Source organism: Ochotona curzoniae, unplaced genomic scaffold, assembly GCF_017591425.1.
Source record: "Ochotona curzoniae isolate NIBS_2020 unplaced genomic scaffold, NIBS_Ocur_1.0 scaffold_2476, whole genome shotgun sequence".
Lineage (NCBI taxonomy): Eukaryota > Metazoa > Chordata > Mammalia > Lagomorpha > Ochotonidae > Ochotona > Ochotona curzoniae.
Genome location: NW_024467095.1, coordinates 19,847,384 through 19,873,662, shown reverse-complemented (window position 1 = coordinate 19,873,662; position 26,279 = coordinate 19,847,384). Strand labels below are relative to the sequence as shown.

Here is a 26,279-nt window from a genome sequence, read left to right as displayed (position 1 = left end):
TACTCAGCATGTGGCTTTCCCGAAAACAAGCATCAAGCATCCCTGATATGTGAGCATGTCCCTGGGACCACAAGGTACCAGGAAAAAAGGTCATCGTCACTGTCATCGTCTTATTTTTTTACTTTCATTGGAAAGGCAGATTTATAGGGAGAAGGAGAATAGAGAAAAAGAAAAATCCTCCATTTGTTCACTCCCCAGACAGCTGCCATGGCTGGGACTGAACTGATCTGAAGTCAAGAGCCTCTACAGGGGCACAGGGTCCCAAGGTTTCAGGCCATAAGCATGGAGTTAGAAGGGAATTTGAACAGCTGGGACACAAACTGGTGCCTGCACCATAGGTGGAGGATTAGCTAGCTGAGCTATCACACAGGCTCCAGAAAAGGTCTTATTTAAACACTGCTTGTTTCCCATATCAATTGTTGAGTTAAAATCCCAGCTTCATTTCTTTTTTTTTTTTTTTTTAAAGATTTATTTATTTTTATTGGAAAGGCAGACATACAGAGAAGAGACAGAGAGTATGATCTTCCGTCTGCTGACTCACTCCCAAGCAGCTGCAATGGTTGGAGCTGAGCCAATCCAAAGACAGGAACCCAGAGCTGCTTCTGGGTCTCCCACGTGGGTACAGTGTCCCAAGGCTTTGGGCCATCCTTCACTGCTTTTCCAGGCCACAAGCAGGGAGCCAGATGGGAAGCAGGGCTACCAGGATTAGAATCAGTGCCCATGTGGGATCCTAGAGCATGCAAGGTAAGGACTTTAGCTGCTAGGCTACCGTGCTGGACCCCCAGCTTCACTTCTGAAGATAACCTCTAGGTAATAGGTGCCCTGGGAGACAGCAGATGAGGGTCAGTGTACTTGAGACCCTGCTGCCGCAGAGACTCAGACTGAGTTCTAGGCTCCTGGCTTGGCCTGGCCCTGCCCTGGCTGGTGTATTTGAGAAGTGGACCAGTGAAGAAAGCTTTCTCTTGGCACCCCTAAGACAACAGAGAAAGCCTTTGGTTCTCTGCTTTAAAATAGACCAGTTTTCTCAAACAGGTCAAGCTCTTGGTGAGAAGTTTGCACATTTTCAAATGCAGCTTAATGGATCGCAAATGGATACCAGTTTGTAGCCCAGCTGCTCCCCTTCTCACCCAGCTCCCTGCCTGTGGCCTGGGGAAGCAATCAAGGACGGCCCAAAGCCTTGGGACCCTGCACCCACGTGGGAGACCCGGAAGAAGCTCCTGGCTTCAGATTGGCTCAGCTCTGGCTGTTGTGGCCACTTGGGGAGTGAACCTTTACTTTTCTCCTCTCTGGAAATGTATCTTTCCAATACAAATAAATAAATCTTTAAAAAAAAAAAAAAAAAAAAAAACCACCACCACCAACAAAAAACAAACACCAAAACGGGGCCAGCCCTGTGATGTGACCAGGCATGCTGGACACTAGCACCCCATGTGAGTGCCAGTTTGATTCAAGATCTGCCACTCCACTTGTGGAGCTCCCTGCTAACGCATCTGGGAACGCAGCAGAGATGCTGAATGCTTCAGTCTGTCACCATGTGGAAGCCTCAGCTGGAGCTCCAGGCTCCAGGTGTTGGTCTGGCTCAGCTCATGCTACTGCAGTCATTTAAGGAGTGAGCCAACATTCCAATGTTAAGATTTACTTATCTGAAAGGTACAGTTATGAGGAGAAGGACCTGTCTCTGCCTCTCTAGATCTTTTTTTTTTTTTTAATTTATTTTATTTTTTTAATTGGAAAGGCAGATTTACAATATGCTTGTTCACTCTCCAAGTGGCTGCAATGACAGGGAGCTGAGCTTAACCCGAAGCCAGGAGCAAGGAGCTTCTTCTAGGTCTCCCACACATGTGCAGGGTTTTGGCCACCCTCTACTGCCTTCCCAAGCCACAGGCAAGGAGCTGGATGGAAGTGGAGCAGCGGGGGCATTAACTGATGCCCATATGGGATCCTGATGCGTGTAAGGCAAGATCTGTAGCTACTAGGCTACTGTGCCAGGCCCTTGATGTTATCTTTTAATGTCACAAGTGAGAAATGTTGTTTTTAATGATTATTTTGTGTTCACTATAAAAGGGAGACTTAAATCAATGGACACATCAGAAAACTTTCTATCCATTATCTTAATGCCCGAGAGTAACTATTTTTCCAAATATATTTTTTACATTTTAAAGATTTGGTTCTGGTGTGAATGGTGGCCATGTACATGTGGCATTATCTAATGCATCTTAGGATGCACATTCAGCAAGATGCTGGATCAGAAGCAGAAAAGCCAGGCCTTAAGCACACTCAGATATAGCAAATGGTACCTCAAGGAGCTCAAATGAAATTATACAAAATCACAAAGGGCAGAATATTCAAGAAACTGAACCCCCGAAGTCATACTAACACTGCGAAAACACACTAAGTAAAATCTATTCACACAGCTCATTCCCATCAGCAAAAAAGCTTAGATCCTGCTCAGTCATGGCACCTGGGTGGCAGGAAGGGTGACAGAACACCTGCTGGGACACACTCCCCTCCTCAAGCCTGCTGTCCCCAGAAAGTCACTCACAAGTGGCCTCATGATTAAGTAAAACTTAATACTACTAATTCCAGCAAATGGTTTAAAAAGTTTAATGCAATTTATACACATACACAAAAAAAACTCAAGCAAGCAGAAATCCTACCTTTTGATTGATGTAACAGAATACACAAGAATATAGCCATTAATATCTATGGAGTATGTCTGAGGAAAGATGGAATATTCATCCTGTGGGGGGGAAAATGACACTTGAGGTAAATCTTTACAGAGCATAACAAGTCACTTTTATCTTTACTTGAAGTTTTTCACGTATTATCAGAAGAAACCAAATAAATCTAAGTTCCACAGAAGCAGAAACAGCCTATATACTCTACAAGGCTCAGGGGGTGGGATGGCGGGGAGAGACCCTGGCTGCTGTGGGACTCGAGAGGCAAGGGCGAGAGGTGATCTCACTCCTGGGCGTAGGTACGAGACTTCTCTTAGAGATGTCTAGAGTATCTTAGACCCCAGCCCCACAGGAAATTATAAGTCCTACATTTTCATGTTGTAATAAAATGTAATGTTATAATGAAAAACCTGTCATGTGTTCTCTGAAGGTCACAGGTCACTCACCAACAACAAATTACTAAGTGATTTTAGGAACTAAAACCAAAGGTACACATTTTATAATAGGGTATTAGGCCTGGGTCTTACACAGCAACCATAAGGAACTTTGCCCAAACACAGATAGACAACGTACACAAAGTTCGAATGCCAATGCCATTTTAAACAGCATTTCTGGCACAAGTACTTTATTTCAGTTGAAATATATTTACAAAAATATGTCATACATGCCAAGTGTTATTATACCAAAAAATATATGTCATGACACATTATTAGCTCAAGCAATAGTTAACTTTATAGATCCACAGACTAATTGCAACTACTGTTCACAATGATAAAGTTAAGAAAACACACACACAGGAAGACTAAACTTTACCAATTCATCATAGACAGTATTCACAAACCAGAAAATAGCTTTTCTGTATTACTGAACTTGTCATATACTCAATATAAGACATTCTTTATTTCTAGTATTAATCTCCCACTCCTTTTTTTGAGAGGCAGGGACAAAGAAAACTCCCACTCACCAGTGTAGGAGGACATTGTGACCCTAGAAGGTCAACGAGCACAGGATTACAGTTGAGTTGATTGGATAATATTTGCATGAGAACAACTGAATGGCTACCTTTTGTATACCTGATTGGATACCATTTGTATAAGAACAGTTGAATGGACAGTATGTGTGTGAGAACACTTGGTGGAATATACAAGACAAAAGGAGTTCCAAACAAAAGCATAGAAACTGTTACTGGGGTTTGTTGATGAACTCAATACTTCCTCCCTTATCCCATATGACCCTCAGTGTATAAAGTCTGATGCCACTAATAAACTTGGGCTTTTGACCATCAGTCAGGGTCCACGTGTGTTACTATCGGCTCCGTGCACCAAGTCCATCGTTGCGGGACTGCGACACACCAGTTCACCCCCCAGCTATAAAAACCAGGGGAAACCCAACCACCTGACCCATCACCTTGCCTCTCTCCTGTCTGCTGGCAGGAAGTAGAGCATTAAGGAGCCAGGCCCTACACATCCCCGTCAGTGACAGCTGTCATTACTGCTAAGCTAAACTCCCAAGTGTTGATGCCAGCAAATCAACATTCATGTGATATTCAAACACAGACTCCCGGCTCTCAGTCCTTCACTGAGATGCCCACCGACTGTCAGGTACACTTGGCAATGTTTCTCATCACTAAACTTATGCTAGCATGTGTATCATTATCACATAAGTAAATAAATAAAAAAATGTTCAAGATCCAAAAGAAAAAAAATAAAACAGCATGCTATAGTCTTCAGCAAAAACATGCATAATCAAAAGGACACTCATTAAAGAAATCTAAATTAATCTATAAATGTTTACATGATATCAATTCTCTTTCACATTATCTGAGAAAGAACAGAAGTCCTAAGGGCAGGTGAGTGAAAAACATGAAGCAATAGTAACTAAAAATAATGCTGTAATGGCTCAATAGACCATCCAGAAAAACCCAAGTAGCTATGAGAATTATAATAGTAATACTGACATTTCAAATCAGTGAGGTTAAAAAATAACCCTCAACAAAACACTTAGGAACAGCAGAAAGCCACCTAGGAGTTAACAGCCAAGCTGATCTGTAATTAATATTTTTTTAAAACATGCATTCCAGAGAAATCAAAGATTACATGATGAAAATGAGAACTATTCATACTCATAGGGCCTGGCATGGTAGCCTAATGGCTTTGTCCTTGTCACCATGTGCCAGCATTCCACATGAGCGCTGGTTCGTAACCAGCTCCCTGCTTGTGGCCTGGGAAAGCAGTAGAGGACGGCCCAAGGCCTTGGGAGCCTGCCCCTGCATGGGAGACCTGGAGGAGACTCCTAGTTCCAGACCCACTTGGCTTTGGCCCTTGTGGCCACTTGGGGAGTGGACAAGCAGATGGAAGGTCTTTATCTCTGTTTCGCCTTCTCTCTGTAAATCAATTAAAAAGGCAAAAACTATGCATAGAATTTTTTTAGTGAACTGAAAAAAAGTTTACACAATCTAAGTGTCTAAACAGAAACCATAAACAAACCTGAGAATAAAACCTTGTATCTCAAATTATTCAACATGCTAATTTTTCCTTATATCTTTAAGAAATTTCTTACATCAGCAAGGAAACATCAACAACACTACAGAAGAAATGGCAAAGTCAGTAATAGGGTGAGCCTGACATGATGGCTCAAGGGCTAAATCCTCCCCTCGCACACACTAGGATCCCATAGGGCCCGGCTGCTCCACTCCCTATCCAGCTCCCTGCTTGTGGCCTGGGAAAGCAGTGGAGGACGGCCCAAAGTTTTGGGACTCTGCACCTGTGTGGGAGACCCAGAAAAAGCTGCTGGCTTTGGGCTGGCCAGTTCCGACTGCTTGCGGCCATTGAGAGAGTAAATAAGCAGATGGAAGAGCTTTCTCTCTGTAAATCTCCCTTTCCAAATAAATTAGTACAGACAAGTAACAAGAGTTTTGTTAATATTCTCTGTTGAGAAAAGTATAGACACAGATGCTTTCGATTCACTGCTGGGAAGGACAAAAACTGCAAGCCAACACACTTCCACTGTTAGAAAGTTTGCACACTTAGACCCTGGATCTAAAACAAGGAAACCTGTACCAAGACGTGACGGGTCTGAACAATGAGACGTCACATGGCCACTGCGTCCTGGTCCTACCTGAGATAAAACAGAACAATCTCCAATATGGAGATGCATGACTTTAGTGTAAGAAAGAAAATAACTTAAAATTATATTTGTATTTTAATCTATCAAATATCTTGAAAGCACAAGCTAGAAACTGGCAATGAGTTGTTGAGGTGGGAAGGGGCTGAGCTAGCTGGGGGTAGCTAGGCTTCACTACAGCATTTTTGTGCTATCTTATGCCACGTGTATTTATTTGTATCTATCTTTAAAGAAACACACTTGGGGACAGCACTATGTCGCCATGAGCGGGACACAGTGACCCAACTCCAAGTGTTGGTTTTTGAGTCCCGGCTGCTCTGCCTCCCATGGCAGCACTGAGGTCCGACACCCATGCAGGCCCCTGATGCCTACTTTGGGCCTGGCCTAGCCTTGGCTGTTGCAGACACTCGAAAGTGGATCAGTATACAGGATTTCTCTCTCTGCTTCCAAATAAGTAAATAAATCTTAAAAATAAAACAGTGAGTTTGCTTTAATGATGAATAAAGCAAGATTCCCTTTCTTTTCAATGAAAAGCTCACATTTTTTCAAAGAGCGAGCGAGCGAGCTTTCCTCCATCGGGGCTCACACCACCAGACGGCCACCAGAGCTAGCACCAAGCCAAGCGCAGACCTCAAGCTTCGTCTCCCACGTGGTGAACAGGCGTTCAGGGACGTGAGCTACCTCCTGCTGCTTTCCCAGGTCGTGAGCAGAGTTGACAGGAAGTAAAACAGCTGGGAACCAGCTGCCCTCTGGGATGCCAGTGTCGTAGGCAGCAGCTTTACTACTGCCATTGCAATGCTGGCCTTGAAAAGCTCACAAAATTCATCTAGAGTACCTACTTCCACTTCAAAATTAGGTCTAAACAAAATGTGTCAAGCAAACTGTGCTACCTGCTTTTAACTATGTTTTTCAACTTCCCTAGCTGGACAATTTTAAATCCCAGTGACATGTATGTGCCCACAGCAACTGTTAAGCAGACAGCACTTGCTAGCATGAAGCAACTTTTCTACTTCTCAGCACGTGTCAGTGGTCAGACTCCAGACTGCTTCCAAAGAATCTGTTTCTCAACCACCTTCCCCACTGGAGCAGCCCAGTGCGAATCCACAGGTCTTGGAGCAGTAACCAAAGGTCGCACCCTCCTCCAGGCTTCCAAAGGACAGGAGCTGTCTGTACTCTGCTATCACCAATTGTTAACTCTTAGCATAACCTCTTCATTGTTTCCTGAGACTTCAGCCTTTAAGTTAACTAGGAACTAATTATTCAAAGCATGTTAAAATTGAGTATTTTGTGCAAAAATTCTCTAACCTTTATCTAGTAGTAACAGAATCAAAAGTACTAAGATTAGGGAGCTGCTAATCTGTCCTCTGCTCCTGCATGCTATACAGATTCACCCCTTACACTTCTTTTGGTTTATTTATATTATTATACCATTAGCCGTAAAAGTACTTATGTCTAAGCATAGTTATGCTTCAAAGTAAAATACTATCTCAGAGGAACATGTCTTTGATAAAGAGAAAATCAAGAAATTCTGCAAGGAAATGTTTTCAAGGCCAGCTTCCTCATACTAAGCCCATCTGTGCCAGCACCACTGAAGGTTAGTAATGCTGAGTGAGTCAACAGGCAACACTGCTCTAGCATTGGGAAGGTAGAGTTACAAAGAGGGGTGGGAAAACAGAAATCTCTTCTTATTCCCCAAAGAATCGCAACAATCAAGGTTGGACCAGATTGAAGCCAGGAGCTTATTCTGGGTTCCCCACATGGGGCAGTTGTCAAAGGGCTTGGGCCATCCTCTGCTGCTTTCCTAGGACATTAGCAGGGAGCTGCACTGGAAATGGAGCAGCAGGGGACACAAACTGATGCCATAGGGGATGTCATGCTCATCATGTCAGTTGAAGGTGATCGGGCACATCAAAATCCATTCCGTGTCTCAAGGTCACTGCATCTACAAGAGAAGCCAGGATGCAAGCCCAGACAACTGTGTAACCTGGGTGCCCTCCTAGCCTGATGGAAATACATCTCAACAATAACAGAACAGGGAAGTGATTTATCAATTCACATCCTCATGCTCACTTTTCAGGAGCCCAACAAAGATTCCTAAGACATAAAAGAAATCCCGATTCCAGAGTCCCATTATAAATGCATGGTCATCTTTCTTTTCAATTAAAAAAAATGTTGAAAGTGGCATTAAAGAAAAAGTTTACTTACTTCATGACTTCTCTGAAAAGCAGAGCAACAGATAAAGACGGAGAGACAGAGAACTTCCCTTTACTGATTTCCCCGTAAATGGCCACAACCACCAGGACTGGGTCAGGTTCAAAGCAGGAGCTAGGAACTCTACTTAAGTCTCCCACATAGGGGCAGAGGCCCACGTAATTGGCCAATTTTTCTGCTGCTTTCCCAGGCACATTAGCAGGAAGCTGGATCAGAAGCAGAGCAGCCCCAATGATATCTCTTTGACCAAGCACTATCTGTTGTCACAGCATAATTACTATTAGCAGCACCCTTCATGCTAAAAGTATCTTGGTTCAGACAAATTAGTCACCTGAGGTATAAAAGGTAAAAACTATAAGCCTATGAAACACTCTACTCAAGAAGCTCTTCTACACTGACTCCTAAGAGAAACTACGTGACCTATGGCATTGTTGCCTGATGGAGACGTCTGTCCTCCCCATGTTTCAATAAACCCCAAACTTACTTTCGGTCCTATACGCAGGTATGCTCGTAAAATCCCAAGATGATTTTGCTCCAATAAACCACCAAGATAACTGATAATTCAAGCATACTACATATGTTGACCACAAGACCAACGAGGGAGGTGCATGACAGTTCTGGGAACATGCTCACAGATAAGACACACCTTGATTTCCTTTCACCTTCCCGAATGGAAACTCCAGGGGTTGCTCAGTGCTAACACCCCTCAATAGTTTCTTGTCGCATCAAGCTAGGGTTCTGGAATGTGTTTCATTTCATATCTGTTCTCTTCAAAACATGGTGCCAGCAGCTCATATAGGTGTGGAGTCAAGTCCTGGTGGCTCCACTTCTGATTGAGGCCCTGTTTACGGCTTGGGAAAGCAGCTAAGGGTGGCACAAGTCCTTGGGCCCCAGCACCTACATGGGAGACCTGGAGGAAGCACCTGGCTCTAGGCTCAGCTTCAGTCACTGCAGCCATTTGAAGAATGACCATCGAATGGAAAGGCTCACTATTTCAAACAAAAGTAAATAAATCTAAAAACAAAATCAGACACAACACAGAGCAGAAGGAATTCATTCCAAAGTTCCAGGACAAATCAGCCTCCTGCCAGTCTGATCCGCTGCTGGCTCTGAGATACAAGGGCAACAGGATGTCGGTACTCACATCTCGGCCTCTGAGCACTTCCTCCCCTTCAGGGAATGAGTACAATTCAGCCTAACCAAATGGATTCTAGTAAAAGCAGGCTTATGGCAGCGAGGGCCGGAAAAAGTGTGGAAAGGATGTTTGTTTCGCCCCACCCCAATGTTCTTTTTCATCCTCCTTGCTTCCAGGCAGCTGTCCTAGTGATCCATCCCACACATCAGCACTACGGAATCTGACCATGACCAACCCCTTTCTGGGGTACAATTTCAGCTTCAGAAATTACCTACCACTCAGCAAGCAAATCAAATCAGCACTCTACAATCATTTCAAAATCTATCCACCTAAGCACACAAGCTACAGGCACGATGAAGCAGCATCTGGACCCCTCACCAGATTCAATCAACTGCTTCTGCGTATCCTTCTCATCTCTCCCTCAAAAAGACTCACTTGTGTCCTTAATGAAGAGTACAATGAGAGAAGGCACTATTATGAATTCTAATACAAAATCAAAATTCACAATACAGAAAACCAATACCCTATAGTAAGTGTTAACCTTCAGTCACAGTGTTAAGTACACACCTGAAACAATTTTAAAGCGATTTTAAAATAGAAAAGCAATTTATTTGAAAAAGTACCACAAGTGCCTGTCTGGAAGATGCAGTAGATGGCATATTTACATTAAGTTATGTACACAAGCAGTTCTGGAGGAGCTAACACATGGGAGATAGTGCTGGCCCAGGCCTGCCAGAGATGCTGTCAGACACCGAGATCCTGTGGTCACTTACTTGCCCGGCTGTGTCTACAAGCTGAAGATGATACTCCTGTCCGTTTACTGTGATCAGCTTGGTGAAAGCTATGGGAAAAGGGAATTCATTATTAGTCTTAGAAAATAAACAGCTGCAGCCCATTTAAAGTTTGAACAATGCAACCAACCAAATAAAGAGGCCCTAATAATCTTGTAAACTTCCACAAAATGAAAAAAGAAAAAGAACTAAACTGAGTTGTACAGATTTCCTCCAACTTCCACTATTTAACCAAGAGGTAATGGCTGATTACTAATTAGGCTTGGATAAACCTTTAATCTTTTTCAAACAACTTAAGTTATAATTCATATCCTGTAATTTGAATGTTCTGTGAGGGAGGTCCTCACTCTTGTGAAAATTTATAGGAAGCCTGGCACCATGGCACAAAAAGCCAACTTAAGTACTAAGAAATCTCAGAACTTAAGAAAATTAACAATTTTACTGGCAGATAAGACAGCAATAGAACAGAAGTTCTATGTTGAACTCATCATTCCCATGTAGCTTTAGGACCATTTCTTTTTTCTAGCAAGGGAGGAAACCCAGATTGAAATAATTCCAGGAAAAAAAAATCAACCTACAATTCTAAGGAGAGAGACTTCAAACAAAAGAACAAAGCACTATTAACACCGCAGAACGCTAAGATGTGACCCCTGGAGCCACACCCAGAAGGCAGAGCAGAGCCTGTGCACGCCCAGCCACAGCCACCTTGTCTCACACCATGTCCTGACTGCTGCTGTGTGTAACCAGAGCCAGGGGAGGTATCCCACTACTTCCCAGGCAAAGGCAAAGCTGAACCAGATACATGGAAATTATGCAAGAACACTAAAAGTATCAAGGAGGGGACAGGAAAGCTTGTCTGAATTATGAGTTCCACAGAGCCAGAAAGGACAGCTGAAAGAAGTCACAGAATCTACTAGCATTACTGAAAACAATCTGCTAGCACCAAGCAAGGATGCTAAAACAAAGGTGAATGAAAAATGTTTACAGACCAGATGTCTAAGCTGTCACACTTTCTCACTTTAAAGAGTTAACTAGATGAAATAGGATCAGAATCCATGGGAAACTGATGGGGTGGGTAGTTGGTGCTTCAGTTAGGCCACCGCTTGAGCACTCAGGTTTCAGCCCTGATTTGCTTCAATTCCAGCTTCCCTCTAACAGACATCCTGTGACGAAGTCAGCCAGGGATGGTTTAGGGCTGACATTCCTGTCATCTTGGGGTGACCTGCATGGAACACCTGTCATCAACCTGGCTCAGCCCAGGCTGCTTCAGACATCTAGAGAGTGAACTAGTGGATGCAAGATCTGCTTTTCAAATAAAGTGGAAAGAGAGAGAGAGAGAGAGAGAGAGAGAGAGAGAGAGAGTCAATATCCAATGTAGCCTGTTACATCAATTCAAAAGAAAACTCCAAATGTATGTTTTCATCTCAATTTGGAATGCATCTGGCACTGTCAGTCAAGGAGCTTATCTTCAGTCAGTGAGATCAAATGATTTAATTAAAGCTACTAGAAAGCACTGGTGAGCAGTAAGACTAGTGATCTTCAATCAGAAGTAACTGCAGCAGGCCCAGCATGGTAGCCTGCACATGCCAGGATCCCATATAGGCGCTGGTTCTAATCCCGGCAGCTCTGCTTCCCATCCAGCTCCCTGCCTGTGGCCTGGGAAAGTAGTGGAGGACGGCCCAAAGCCTTTGGACCCTGCACTCATGTGGGAGACCTGGCAGAGGTTCCTGGTTCCTGGCTTCAGATCGAGCACAGCTCAGGCATTTCAGCCCCTTGGGGAGCGAATCCTTGGATGGAAGACCTCTCTGTCTCTCCTCCTCTCTATATATCTGACTTTCCAATTTAAAAAAGGAAAAAAAGAGTAACTGCAGAAATGAAGCATGATCTAATTATTATGACAAACTGAAACAGAGCATCATGCACTAAACTATTTCATGTCTGTTACTATCAGTACACTGCTTCAGGCGCCTGGCAGGCTGGCCTAGTGAAGAAGGAAGGTGAAGCTATATCAACATGAACTCAGTCTGCCTGGTGTCTTCTCTGGCAGAGCACCCACACACAGAGGTTAAATACGAATAGCAGGAGGAAAAAGCAAGCAAGTCAACATGGCCGAACGTGACAAAAAACCAAGTGTTTCTGAGTAGCAAGATAATCTACTTGGCTACATCATGACTGATCAACAAAAAGGCACACAGGGAAATTAGGTGGGAACCCACTAACACAGCAACAAACATCATAACCAAGTAGACAATCGTTATTTACAAACGACGATGGCCTCAACAGCCAGAGGTTCTGGATGCATCTGAAGCACAGTCCAATGATTTTCTGACTGAAAGAGTGAATGAGAACTGAGTCAAATGATTCCAAATATGTGAGCTTGGGCAAGATGAATGGTGCTGCTGCTACTTAGCTCAGTCACTGCTTCCAATCTAGTTTCTTGCTAGAAGTCCCCTTCCTTTCCAATTAAATAATTAAATGGGGGGAGGGGGGGTGGGAAGAGAGAAAGAAAAGAAAAACCAAAGTTGGATTTTGGGGATGGGCATTTTAAGACACCTTCAGCTTCCTGCTACAGGGAGACCTCAGGGCCGTTACTGATGATCTCAGTAACTGCAGTCCTGCTACCCTTGTGGGAAACCTGGAATGACCCCCCAGTTCCTAGGGAGTCCTGTGCCGGGGCTCAACAGGCCAACCCTCTACCACTGTGGTGCCAGCACCCCATATGGGTGCTGATTTATATCCTGGTTACTGCCTTTGCCATCTAGCTCCTGGCTAGTGGCCTGGGAAAGTCTCTGGGACCCTGCACCCATGTGGGAGACCCAGAAAAAGCTCTTGACTTCTGGCTTCAGATTGACTCAGCTTTGGTTACTGTGGCTATTTGGGTAGTGAACTAGTGGCTGGAAGACATTCTCTCTGTAAATCCACCCAATAAAAAATATATCTAGGAAAGAAGGAAAGGAAGGAGAAAAAGAAAGAAAGGAAGGATGGATCCCCAACTCCTGCTTTCACCCAGCCCAATGCTAACTGCAGGTCCTGTGGGCATGAACCAGCACACAGGGATCTCCTGTCTGTTGGCCTCTCAAATAACTTTATTTACTTCCTCCCCAAGATTTTAATTTATTTTTATAGAAAAGTCAGATTTACAGAGAGAAGAGACAGATAAAAGATCTTCCATCCACTGGTTTACTCAAGTGGCCGCAATGGTCAGAGCTAAGCTGATCCAAAGCCAGGAGCTTTGGGCCATCCCCCACTGCTTTCCCAGGTCACAAGCAGGGAGCTGGGTGGGAAATGGAGCAGCTGGGAAACAGACTGGCACAAGCAAGGTGAGGACTTTAGTCCCTAGGCTACCGTGCCAGGCCCTCAAGTAACTTTTTGAAAAGTTTCAGTTCACTATTACTGTTTTTTGTAAAATCTAATGTAACTAATTTAAAGTCAGAATTAGAGAAAGACAAAGATGAAGATGTTCCAACAGCTGGTTAATTCCCCCCAATGGCCATAAATGCTGGGGCTGGACACAGATGAAGCCAGGAGCTCGGGGCTTGATCTGGGTCTCTCACATGTGCATTGCTTGAGTTCAAGCACTAGGGCCATCTTTTTCTCTACGTCATTAGCAGGAAACTGGATTGAAGTGGAGCAACATGACTCAAACTGACACTCAGAGCACGCAAGTTCCACAGGCAGCAGCTTTTACTTGCTAGGCCACAATGCTGAACAATGCCTTTCTACCAAACAGGTAAAGGGTAGAAATACAGGCTTCTGCTCTGTGTTAAGATAACCAGAAGTTTGGTAAAGAGTTTGACCTGAATATGCCTCATGAACTTTTCAATGATTCAAATAAAACCACTTGAATTCACTTTTTTAGAAAAGGTTTTCTTTCTTTCGAAGGGAGAGTGCCAGAGAGGGGAGACAGAGACATTCTCTATCTGCTGGTTCACTCATCAAATGCCCTCAAGCAGCCAAGCCTGGGTAAGGCTGAAACTAGCAGCGGGCAACTCTGCTCAGCTTTTCCCGTCAGCACATGGTTATCTGCTGCTCTTCCAGTTGAACCAGCAGGAAACTGGATCAGAAGTCAAACTCGAAATCAGAAAGGGCACTCATACAGGGTGCAGGTGTCTCAATGGGCCGGGCCACAGTGTCCACCCTTGGATTCACCTTTGAAATAAAAAATGTTATTGAATACTAAAACAGGACAAAAATTTGAAATGCAACTAGATGACTTTCAAAAGTCGGCGTGGGTACGTGGCCTGGTAGTGAGTGCCCTGGACTGGGAGGGTCAAACGCTTGGTTCATGTCCTAGCTCTGTTTCCAATTCTAGCTTCCCGCTTTTGTACAGTCTGGAGGCAGCAGGTAACTGGGCCTCTGCACCTCCTGTGCGACACAGGGCTCGGGCTTGAAGCTCCTCACTTTGCTCGGCCCAGCCCTGGCCATTGTGACCTAGTGGTGGGACGGACACTTTCTAAAATTACAAAAGTACAGGTAATTCATTTTGATTTTGAGATAACACCAATGGCATTCCCAAGAGAGCCTCAAATTTTTAAGGACAGGAAATCCTAAATTGTTAATGTGTAGCAAACTAACGTTCAGGGCACATGACGATTTTCTTCTTCTGCTATCTCTTCAGTGAACAGCTAACCTAGCTTGTTCACCCAGCATTTAAATCCAACTGCTCCCCATGCTCACTATTCTATACACGACCATTTCAACAAATTAACACAGGATCTATTCTGGACTCTTCTCTGCAAATACCACAAGTTAGCCTCACACATGGGTCCTGCCGATTAGTTTAGCAACCAGCAACTTCCTTCTCTGCCAATATCACACCAAGACAGGTGGATAAACTTCTGTAAAAGGACAAAAAGTAAATACTTAGCCTATGTAAGCCACCTGGTCCTTGTAATGAACAATTATCACTTCAGAGCAAAAGCAACCAAAGACATAAAACATGCATGTGGCTGTGTTCTAATGAAACTTCATTTAAGGATGCTAAATTTTTAATTTCCTAAAATTTTCAACACATGGGCCCGGTGCAGTAGCCTTGTGGCTAAAAACGTCTTCACTTTGCACAAGCCAGGATCCCATATGGACACTGGTTCATGTCCCAGAGGCTCCACTTCCATCTAGCTCCCTGCTTGTGGCCTGGGGAAACAGTAGAGGATGGCCCAAAGCCTTTGGCCCCCAACAAGTGTACATTGTAGACCCTACCTCCTTCATTGTAGACTCCTGCCCCAGTGGGAATTCTTGCCTTGTCAGAGGCAACTACCGACCTTGGATTTCCCAGCCTCCAAAATTCCAGGAAATTATTCTTTATCAACTAAAAAGAGGGGAATTCTCCCAATACAAGCTGTAGCGTTTTAGTGTGTCTCTTATATGACTCCAATAGGTAAAGTCCATGAACCTAGCTATTACACTGTAATGAACCTGGCTGTTCAGTGTGATGCCGAAAAGGCCAGTCCATTTTTAAATGAATGCCACATTCAGAACTGTATGTGCCTGGAAACAAATCCTCAGTAAGCCTTTGTCTCAACAAGTGTTTGTCTGCCAACACCGGCTCTAGGGGCCTAGCTGGGGTTCCACAATCACCTGTTACAAGATGAGCTTCCAACACATGGACCTCCCAGGACCAAACACCTCAGCTGCTCGCCCCCAGATGTGGCTGCTCAGGGCCTAGAACCCACTGGAAAACCCCAAAACCACACACGGGGACTGCATCCAGTAAAGGGTGTAGCTGGTTCTAACTGGCTGCTCTTTTTCCCTGAGCACGGCTTGGGATGCCAACAGGCTTTCTCAGCTAACCCCTTTGTAAGGTTCCCAGGCTCTCAGAACAGCTCATCTCTCCAGAGCCTCCCCAAGTCTTCAAGACTGCAGGGCAGCGTGGGGAACTAGTGCTACAGCTGAGGCAGGAGGGATCAGGAGGGATCAAGGAGCTCTCATTCTTTGTTTTCAAGCCTGCAATCTCCAAAAAGGCTTACTGCTGAGAGTAACAAAGAAACTCCCGAGCAAGGACTATTCCACTTCTACCTTCTGAAAGGTACCTGGCTGAAAGGTGGAAGTTCCAACAGAATGATTTCTACTAACTGAAGCAGCAATATCTAGATGGCAAGGGATGCTCAAAGAGGGTAATAAAAATTTTCCAAGTTTTCTTTGACCTCAGACATACACAGATTCAACTGAATTGCCTCTGTAATCAAAGCTTCCATGAATAGACAATGGCTATTTGTATACAAAAGAGCACTTCTCAGTTTATAAGTACTTGAAGACAATACTTACTGTTTTCTATGGTTGGATCGTAGGAGTCAACAAATTGACCTTCGACAAACTGAATTGTCAATGAGGATTTCCCTATAAAAAGAGAACAAGAACTCGGTATGTGCTGACATATTAAGGTAAAAAACTTTAATTTCACAGCCTTTTCTTTTTAAGACTCATTCTGTCAGATGGAACATGGGAAAGTGGGGGTGGTAGTGTCAGAAAACATTTAATTAACATCTGAGCTATTTTTTTAAAAATCCCATTAATGCTTTATATGAGGAGATATTATGCAATTAAGACATTACAAATACATACTTCAGTCACTAACAAATGCGACTGACCAACAAGCACAGAGATTCTACTAAAGACGAGCTACTAAATAAGATTTCAATCAAGTTAATTGCTTCTGGTGTCTTTGAGATGTGACTTTAACTTTAAAATAGAAATCCATACAATGATTGATTTATATTTTCATATACAGCTGTTAGAAGTATTACCAAATACAGCTTAAAAATATTAATTTTTTCATAAAAATAATCTGAAATTATATATCAAAAACCTTCATTTTAAGAACTCTTTGAAGATAGAAAGAAAGCCTGTCACCACACAATTAAAGATACATTCTTGATTTCACAGAACCAAATCAACAACTACAGCTCTAACATGTCACCTCTTTACAATTTTTACAGAAGGACTTAAGAACAGGCTCTGGACCTAGTGAAACGCAGATCCAATTATTTTATCACCAGGAAATAGGAAGCAGTCTCTACCCAATGTCACTTTCAATCCCATTCTTTTCCTTACAAGCCCACAACATTAAACGCACACTCAGCTGGCTACCCATAACTCCTACCTCAAAAGGAAGTGTAGTGCGAGCAAGAGAGCCGCGTTGCACGGGCCTTACACTCCTGAGCTTTCACTTGCACTTCTCCCTTTCTAAATCACAGACGTGTCCCTTACAGGTGGCAGGCACAATGTTGCCAAAACCAAAGGCATGCCCCATAAATTCAAACAACTATTTCATTAAGAAGCTGGCTTACAAATAGAGTTGTGGGATAACTAGAAATCTGTAAGTGGGCAGCCCTATTCACTGCTCATCAGCAGTGAAGGAATTTGGTGAAGCAGGGGGACCCATATGGAGGCTGGGGAAGGGTGGCACAGGATATAAGTGGGGTCAGCCTTGAACTACAGGCCAAAGTGGAACTCAAAGTGTCCACAGAACCACTCGGATCTGAAGTCCATCTTCTTAAAGCGGCACACCTTGGCTTCCTAACTGAGAGCTCCCAGGTGAGGGAGAACAGGAGGACGCTCCAGGGGCCCAACTTCGAACCAGCCTAACACCGGTTTATGGAGAAAGTGCGTGGAAGCTCTCTATCTCACCTTCTCTCTCTAACTCTGCCTTTCAAATAAAAATAAATACATCTCAAAACAAAAACAACAACAACAAAAAATAGAGAAGGAAGGAAAGAAAAAGAAAAGGAGAAAGAAGAAAAAAAATCACACCGCAGGCTAATCCTCCACCGCCAGGCATGGCATCCTGCTTCTCATCCAGCTCTCTGCTTGTGGCCTGGGAAAGCAGTCCAGGATGGCCCAAAGCCTTGGGACCCTGCACTGTGTGGAAGACCTGGGAGAAGCTCCTGGCTTCAGATCCACTTAGCTCTGGTCAGTGCAGCATTTGGGGAGTGAACCTGCGGACGGAAGATCTTTCTTTCTGTAAATCTGCCTTTCCAACACAAATAAACCTTAAAAAAAAGGAAATTATACCAAGCAACACTCACTTCCTTATCAGTCTCCTGTCTTATTCTTTAGTACTTGAGATGACCTGAAATGACCTCAACTAATCAGTCCATTAACACCTGCAAAAGACAGCAATCTACCACACTCAGATTTCTGAACAAGTTAATACAATTGAAACTCAGATCTCTAAAGGTCATTCACATTCATTCAGATTCCACAAAAGATTTCCATTTTATACCAATAAAGGAAGAAATGCAGTCCAATAGAAATTAAGAAACAATCCCACTTGCATTTATTGGTACCCAGTTATGGACTTCTTAGCTCAGGAAGAAACCATCTTACACATGCGAGACTTAAGGAAAATTTAGCCAAAATACAACAATGAAAACAGTGAGAGTGAACAAAAAAAGCCTTTATGTTAGCAAAACTAAAAACCTTTTTAAAGATGTAACTTGGGGTAAATGAAACTGATTTAATCATTTAATTAGAGAGGAGGACGACAAAATGCCATTTAAAGTCCTTCCCTAGTAATTCCAAATGCCTTGGCACGGGCTTCTTCTTCTTCTTTTTTTTTTTTTAAGATTTATTCACTTTTTTGGAAAGTCAGATAAATATACAGAGAGGAGGATCTTCCTTCTGCTGGTTCACTCCCCAAGTGACTGCACCGATCCGGTGCTGCACCGATCTGAAGCCAGAAGCCAGGAACTTCCTCCAGGTCTCCCACAAGGGTGCAGGGTCCCAAGGCTTTGAGCCATCCTGGACTGCTTTCCCAGGCCACAGGGAGGGAGCTGGATGGGAAGCAGAGCTGTTGGGATTAGAACCAGCACCCATATGGGATCCCAGCACATTCAAGGTGAGGACTTTAGTTGCTAGGCCACTGTGCTGGGCCCTGGTGTGGGCTTCTAATGCCCTTACGCAGGTGGACACTAAGCGAGTAGTTCTCAGAAGCAGAACTGGATTAAAAACACCGAAAGGGCTAAGGATGAGAAACCAAGATTCCATCAAGAGTTGGGAAACATCTCCAAGTGCGGGAGGGGATAATTCTCTGCACTGCTATGGGCAGACCTTCCCACCTCTCCCAGGAGAAGGGAGAGCAGACGAACAGCTTCAGAAGCTACTGCTACAGCTTGCATGTGAGTAACTCATGCAGGATTTAATCCCCATAGCCCCATAGCCCTGTTAATGCTATTAAGAGGATGCAACCATAATCCAATATGTGGCTTAGAGGCAGAATCCTTGGAAACAGATAAGACCATTAGGGTGGACTCCTCCCCCAATGGCTGAATCCCAGTGGTCCAGTAAGAACAGACCCCACAGATGGAGACATCTATGCTTCCTCTAGGGTGATGCAGGCAAGCAGGGCCCTTAGCCAAAATAAACCTCTTAAAAAAAAAGATCTATTCAATTTATTGCAAAGTGGGATATACAGAGAGGAGGAGAGACAGAGAGGAAGATCTTCTGTCTGCCGGTTCACTCCCCAAATGATCACAAGACAGTACTGTGCCGATCCGAAGCCAAGAGCCAGGAACTTCCTCCAGGTCTTCCACGTGAATGCAGGGTCCAAGGCTTTGGCCCATCCTCAACTGATTTCCCAGGCCATAAGCAGGGAGCTGGATGGGAAGCAGGGCTGCAGGGATTAGAACTGGCGTCCATATGGGATGCCAGAGTGTTCAAGGTGAAGACTGCACTGGGCCTAACCTCTTTGCTTTATAAAGCAGCCTACTCAACTTGTCAAATTAATGAAAAGCTAAGTTGTATGAAATTTAGCAATCTACACTGAAAATAGTCACATATACTATATGTTAAAATAGCATGGGATGAAAGCATCAAAATGGAGTGACAGAGATAAAGGGTCATCTTGTTTTGAAGACAGGAACAATACTACCTTTTTAACAGAAAGGGAATAAACTAACTCAAAGTCTAATTTGAAAATTTGACTATAACACAATTATTCTCGCAAAAGCAAGAAATAATATCTAAGCAAAACCACAAAGCAGGTTGGTGGCAGACTGCGTCTGCATCAGGATTAAACTGGACAGCAGAATCTCAAAACCTTCACTCTGCAGGGCACACGCCTGACAGCTCAATCAGACTGGCTGGCTCCTGGAAGAAGGCACCACTCACCAGCACAGTGGCACTTCCCTGACTCCCTCACCACCGCCACCCCAAGGGGAGAGAATTAATGACTGAATAAGGAATGGAAAGACTTGACATTTTTACAAGTCAGCACTAAACAGTAATTTATCTGGGTGAGTAAATCCCACTGCTCATTTTCCAGTGTTCTCAGTTCTGATGATCAGGTCAGAGGAAGGTTCTCGGCTCTCTTGGTCAAGCTTCACATACAGTTCGCTTGCAGCTACCAAGGGGCACTGCTGAGCAACAGCAAATCATGCTGTTATCACCTGGTCATCTCCTTCTTTCTAATTTCACTTTGGCTTTTGTCCTTAGCACATTCAGATTTGAAACCCAGGAAATCCTGGATGTTGTAGCAATAATCATGCTCTCAAAAGACACAATTTGTGCAGCTTGATGGGAATTTCAAAAACTCAGATCAACTCTTTAGACAAGTAGACATAAACCACCCATTTTACAACACGTTACTACAAGATTTGAAAATCATAGTGAACTTCTAAATACTTTCTGCCAACCAAAACCACCCTATCTTTAAAACTATAAAAAAAAATAGATGTTTACTACACAAGGTACATTTTAAAAGGTACATTATATTGTCACATACTTTGTGATTATGACAAAATAAACATTTTTTTTTTCCAAAATTCGATGAACTTGTTTTCAAGCTTATTCTCCTCTACAAATGGGCTTATAACATATACACATTCTCCAGAACAATTCACTGGGATATAATTGTTTTCAGCTTACTAAGGACCAACACCAAAAGCTACCTGACCAAAGGGAGACTCCAGTAAAACTAATGTTACGTATCTGCAACACAAGCCATTACAATACGGACAGCTGTCCGTCACTCCGCTATGAGACTCTGACGTTCACGTACACGCAAGCTGTCCTCACCCAGACTGCACAAGACAAGGTCTTCCCCAGGGCTCTATTTTCTAACTCTTACCGATAAATCCACACCATAGCCAAAGCAACGTTTTCAAAACAGCTTTGACGCAAGGGGTCAGAAAATTAATAGTGAGCCACGATCCCATACTGTCTGCAGGTACATCACCAACAACGGCAGAGAATAAAAGAAACTTCTCAGTTATACACATATCATGACAGGTGACACCATAAAACATATTTCTTATCAAGGGCTGCAGTCGAAAGGCTACAAATAAACTCATCTCCAATCTCCACCAGGTCTCACTTTCTTCCCTCTGCACTTTCAGCCTCTAGGCAAATCAGTTTCCACAACTCTTGGCAGAACCCTCCCCACTCTCTCACAGTTCTTAATATCTTTATCAATTGCTTTGGTGAGCCTGCTGAGCTCAACTACAGGAAACTTCCTGAACCATTTCAGCTGGTGATCATTAACAAACCACTGTTTTTCTACACTGTCCCCTTGCCAGATTTCTCTGTGTGGTCATCTTCCTTTCTGCATGAGTAGTTCTAAATGAGTTCAACAGTTTCATGACACAGGGCAGGCTTTGTAACAAAGGTGAATTCTTGAGCCCTACCCAGACCTACTACACGGAGAACTCCAGCACCAGCTTTGAAGAGGCCCTCTGGCTGATGCTGCAGCCTGCTCCAGGGGTTAAGACACCTGCCCTCATAAACCACCACGCCCGGCTGCAAGGCTGTTCCCCAGCAGGCCAGGTCACAGACATGCTGGCATTTCACTTTCAGTGTCCCAGCTGGAGAGTCTCTTTTCACCCAGCAACAAAGTCACGGCACAGTGACTCTGAAAGGAGCCTGAGCTGGACAGAGCCATTGGGCCTGCCACATGGTCTCACAGGAAGTGACTGCTGTTCTTCCCCCTCTTTGTCTCTACTCCCCCTCATCACTTCTCAACAGCCCTCTTCCTGAAACAGTTACAAACCTTTTTCATTTGTATGCTGGATTACTTTATTCCAATGGGGTTATAAAAGTATCTGAAATATGTGCATATTTTGTAATAGCTTCTGCTCTTAGTGCTATACAAAGATGTCACTGGGTGCTGCAGTAGTTGGATGAATACACCCTGCAGAAAATGACCTCAACACTCAACTCAGTTCCATTCACCCGAGTGGACCAAGATCCCTGGTGAGGCCTGTGGAGATCAGACCTCACGCTTTGTGAACTAGGATGTGGAGACTCTGGCCTTTGAAAGGTATTATAGAAACAGGTGATATAAAATTCTATAAAATTTAAGGAAATTTGTTAATTTCCACAAGGCCAAAAGAAAGAAACAAACAAACAAAACAAACACCCAACCACAACAACATACATTTATCAAAGGATAACCATCTCTTTTCCTTTCCAGTCTATGGGATGAGCTTACTGCAGGTTACAGACCAGGCGTTCCTGCCCCAGGTAATTCTGTCCTACCTGTCAATCAGAACACCCCCTCCCTCAGGACCTGGGCAAAGTGGATGTATAAATATGTATATAAAGCGCCACATTATACAACTCCTGGGTGGGCACCTTACCACAGAGCAGGAGGTGCTGGGAGGCACTTTTTTGGGAGATCAAGCCCAAGCAGTACCTAGGTGCCATCTCTGCTTCTTCTTCCTCACCCCTTTACTCTCTCTGGCACTCAAGTATGCCTACATGTGTGCACCTACCTGTTTTTTCCATCTTTCAAATAAATCATATCACTATCTGCAATTATACGTACCTGAACTTAGAATGCGGTTCTAAGTAGAAGCAAGGATCTAGAATAAAGCCCTATCTCCCCTAACTCGCTATGATTCCATTTACTCCAAGAGATATCTTCTGTTAACAGCAGCTGTGGGAATTGCGAGATGGTGAAGCCAATTTTACAACACACATTCATCTCAGAAATACAAAAACTGGTAGAAACAAAACTGGGGAAAGTTTCAGGACCAGAACTGCAGGTGAGGGTCAGACGCCTAGCTGTGTCTCTAGGGGCCTCAACCTGCAGCTCAAGGAAGAAATCAAATCACAGTTGGGAAGCACAGTGCTGGCGTCTGCCATGTGTTCAATAGTTACTAAATCCCAGGGCACTTTTCCCAACGCTGAAATAAGCCTCTCCTGGTTAGAAACTTATATTTGAAAGGCAAAGTTACAGAGAAACTGGGAGAAGGTCTTCCATCTACTGGTTCATACCCCAAGTGGTCCAAGGACTCAGGCCATCCTCTACTGCTTCCCCCGGTCATAGGCACAAGGTTGGATTGTTAGTAGAGCAGCCAGGATATGAACTGACGCCCACATGGGAATGTTAGTGCTGCAGGTAGAAGCTCAGCCTGCTACACCATAGCATCAGCCCCAACATAGTACATTTTAAATGTACCAGCAGTAACTTTAGTCCTACCACACACCCAAGTCTTACAAAAGATGTGAGCCTATGGGATTGTATCAATTTTTTTTAACTCAATAATAAAATGAAGACAAAAAAATGAGGGCATAACAATATATCTACACCTGATTAAAGTCTACTTGGCTCCAACCAGAAGATATTCAGTGTCAAAAGTCAAACTGAAGATGTTTTAACTTTATAATAAAAGCCACTTCAGGTTTTCCAGTCCAGAAAGGGACATGAGAAGATGAAACATCAAGAGGATCTGATTTTGAAACATGGACTAGAAATGGAAATAGGACATTTTAAAAAAAATCTGAAATAGATTTGAAATAGATGGCTATACAAAATAAGTATGGAAAAACTAATCACAAAGAAGGAAAGAACCAAGGAAATCTTAAGATATACCTGATTTAAAGACTTACTAGGAGTCTACAATACAGTGTAGCATGATACAAGGGCAGAAATTAAATTAATAAAAGTTTTCAGTAAGATTCACATACATGTAAGATCAATTTGTTTTTTAAAAAGATTTTACTTATTTCTTTGGAAGGTGAGTTACAAAAAAGAAGTGGGAGAGGAAAAAGGAGAGGAAGAAGAGGAAGGGAGAGAGGGAGGGAGGAAGGGGGGGGAGAGGGGGAGAGAGAGAGAGAGAGGTGCTCCACCCACTGCTTCACTCTTCAAACGGCTGTCCCAGCAGGAGCTGGATGGTCCAAAGCCAGGAGCCCAACCACTTCCCACAGTTTTCCCAGGCACATCAGCAGGGAACTGGAACACAACTAGAGCAACTACAACTTGAAATGGCACCAATAGGGGATGCTAGCACTGCAAGTGGCAGCTCTACCTGCCATGCTGCAGCACTGACCCCATCAACTGATTTTCAGCCAGGGTACAAAGGTAATTCAAAAGAAAAACAGCAGTCTTCTCCAGTAAATAATGATGAAACAATGAGATGTCAATTAAAAAAAAAAAAGACAACGTGACTACGTATCTGGCTGATACCTTATAAAAAATGCAAGATAAAAAAAAAAAAGATCAAAAACAGACCCCAGACCTAAATGCTAAATGTAACATCTGAACTGTGAAACTTCCGGAAGAAAACACTGGGGGACACCTTTAATAACCTGAGTTAGAGACTTTTTAGATCTAACAACAAAAGCACAATCCATTAAAAAAATGATACTGCAGACTTCATAAAAAAAAAAAATAAAATAAAATAAAAAATAAAAAAATAAAAAAAAAAAAACCAGACACGATGAGACCCAGACCTAGAAAAAATACGAGCACACAACCAGCCCAGGTACCCAGAACATACACCAACATGCAAAGCTCAACAATGAGAAAACAAAGTGAACAGGATTTGAACTCTTGAAGAAAGAAGATCCTCAGGCTGTAAGTAAGAACAAGAAATGATGTTTGCCCAGCTACCAGCCTAGGCTGCCTACAGTACTACATTGCTGGGAGAAAACCATCCTGGGTCTGGTTAATGTCAAATTTATGCTAATTATACCAGTGTGCCAACAGTTGACTATTTTTTTAAAGATGGAATATACCACCCTGGCCCCTAGGTGTGGGGGCTGCAGATTGTCTGGGAAAGGGGGTCAGGGGACACACTGGAGTGGGAGTTGATGAGGACATGTTTGACAGGGCAGAAATTACTTTCGGGGTCCTCACTGGACTGGGACACTGAACTTGGAGGTATGTAAGGGAGCTGAGACAGAGTGGTTTGTTTACATGGGGGAAGCCAGAGGTCATGTCTGGGTCAGGCTGAGGTACCCATCTGGGCTGGGCTAAACAGCATCACCAACTGGGGGCGGGGGAATTGGTTCATGCACGGCTGGGCCAGGCAGCAGCACCTGCCCACCAGCAGATAAGATGTGGCAGGCTGGGATGCAGCACCCACCAAAACACAAAAGAACCAAACCTGGGGGCAGATTTTGTAGGGGAATTGTGTGTTAGCCTTGGTGGGACTACAGCACACAGCTGGGTTACACGTAGAGTTAGGGGTGCTGACTGGTTGACCCAGGCTAAACCACAGAACTGATCTGACAGGAACCCACCTTTCCCTTTTGGGGGCCTGGAGGAGGCTGGAAGGAGGCCAGGCAGGGTCAGGCTGCAAGGCCTGCTGGCACATGCAAGGGCCAGGACTGAGGGCAGACCATGCCAAGCAGGGCTGCTTCCAGGGAAATCTGAGCCAAAGAGCCATTGCCGGGAGCAGGCCTGGAAGAACTTGGGGGGCACTCTACTACTAGGGCACAACTGCTCCAGGGAACATAAGAGCCAGGGCTGGAGGTGGGCCAGACCAGAGCACCTGCTGGCATGCACAAGAGCCTGCACAGGCCATGTCTGGCTGCAACATCTGCCAGCAGGAGCTCAGACTGCAGGCAGGCCGCCAGTCTAGTTCAAAGCACCAGTTAGCACACACAAAATTTGAGGCTGGGAATAGGCCTGGTTGAAGAGCCCTGGGGACTCCCGTGCTGAACTGCAGCTCCCACTAGTGAATGTGAGAGCCAGGGTTGTAGCTGAAACAGGTTGGGCTAGGATGTGACATCTGCCAGGCACAGGAGAGCTGGGTCTGGGCATGGGCCAGTTGGGCTAGGCCACAGTACCTGCCAATGAGTGCTAACACTAAGGATCAGCAGTACCCGCCAGCACATGAAAGAGCCATTGCTGGGAGCGGGTTTGGTAGGGGAACATGGGAAACCCTACTAGGTCACAGCTCTCTCCGGTGAGTGTGAGAGCCAAGTCTGGGGGTGAGTCGGGTTGGGCCAGTCCATAACACACACTGGTACTAGTGAGAGCCAGGACAGGGTTCAATATGTGCCAATCATTTGGTGAGTGAACCAGCAAACAGAAGATATTTCTCTCAATCTTTCTGTACATCTGCCTTTCCAATGAAAGCAAATCTTAAAAAAAAAAAAAAAACCACAAACACAAAC

General features: G+C 44.0%; 1 protein-coding gene across 2 annotated transcripts in view; it reads right to left on the bottom strand.

Moving 5' to 3' along the window:
- The window catches only part of RHEB (Ras homolog, mTORC1 binding), a 45,846-nt gene that overhangs the window by 6,424 nt on the left and 13,143 nt on the right, over positions 1-26,279 (bottom strand). For both annotated transcript variants that reach the window (XM_041001976.1, XM_041001975.1), the window contains exons 2-4: positions 16,203-16,274; positions 9,921-9,988; positions 2,658-2,740 (exon numbers count right to left, since the gene is read on the bottom strand). In XM_041001976.1, coding sequence (XP_040857910.1) covers positions 2,658-2,740; positions 9,921-9,988; positions 16,203-16,274 — 223 coding nt within the window. The remainder of the gene's footprint in view (positions 1-2,657; positions 2,741-9,920; positions 9,989-16,202; positions 16,275-26,279) is intronic.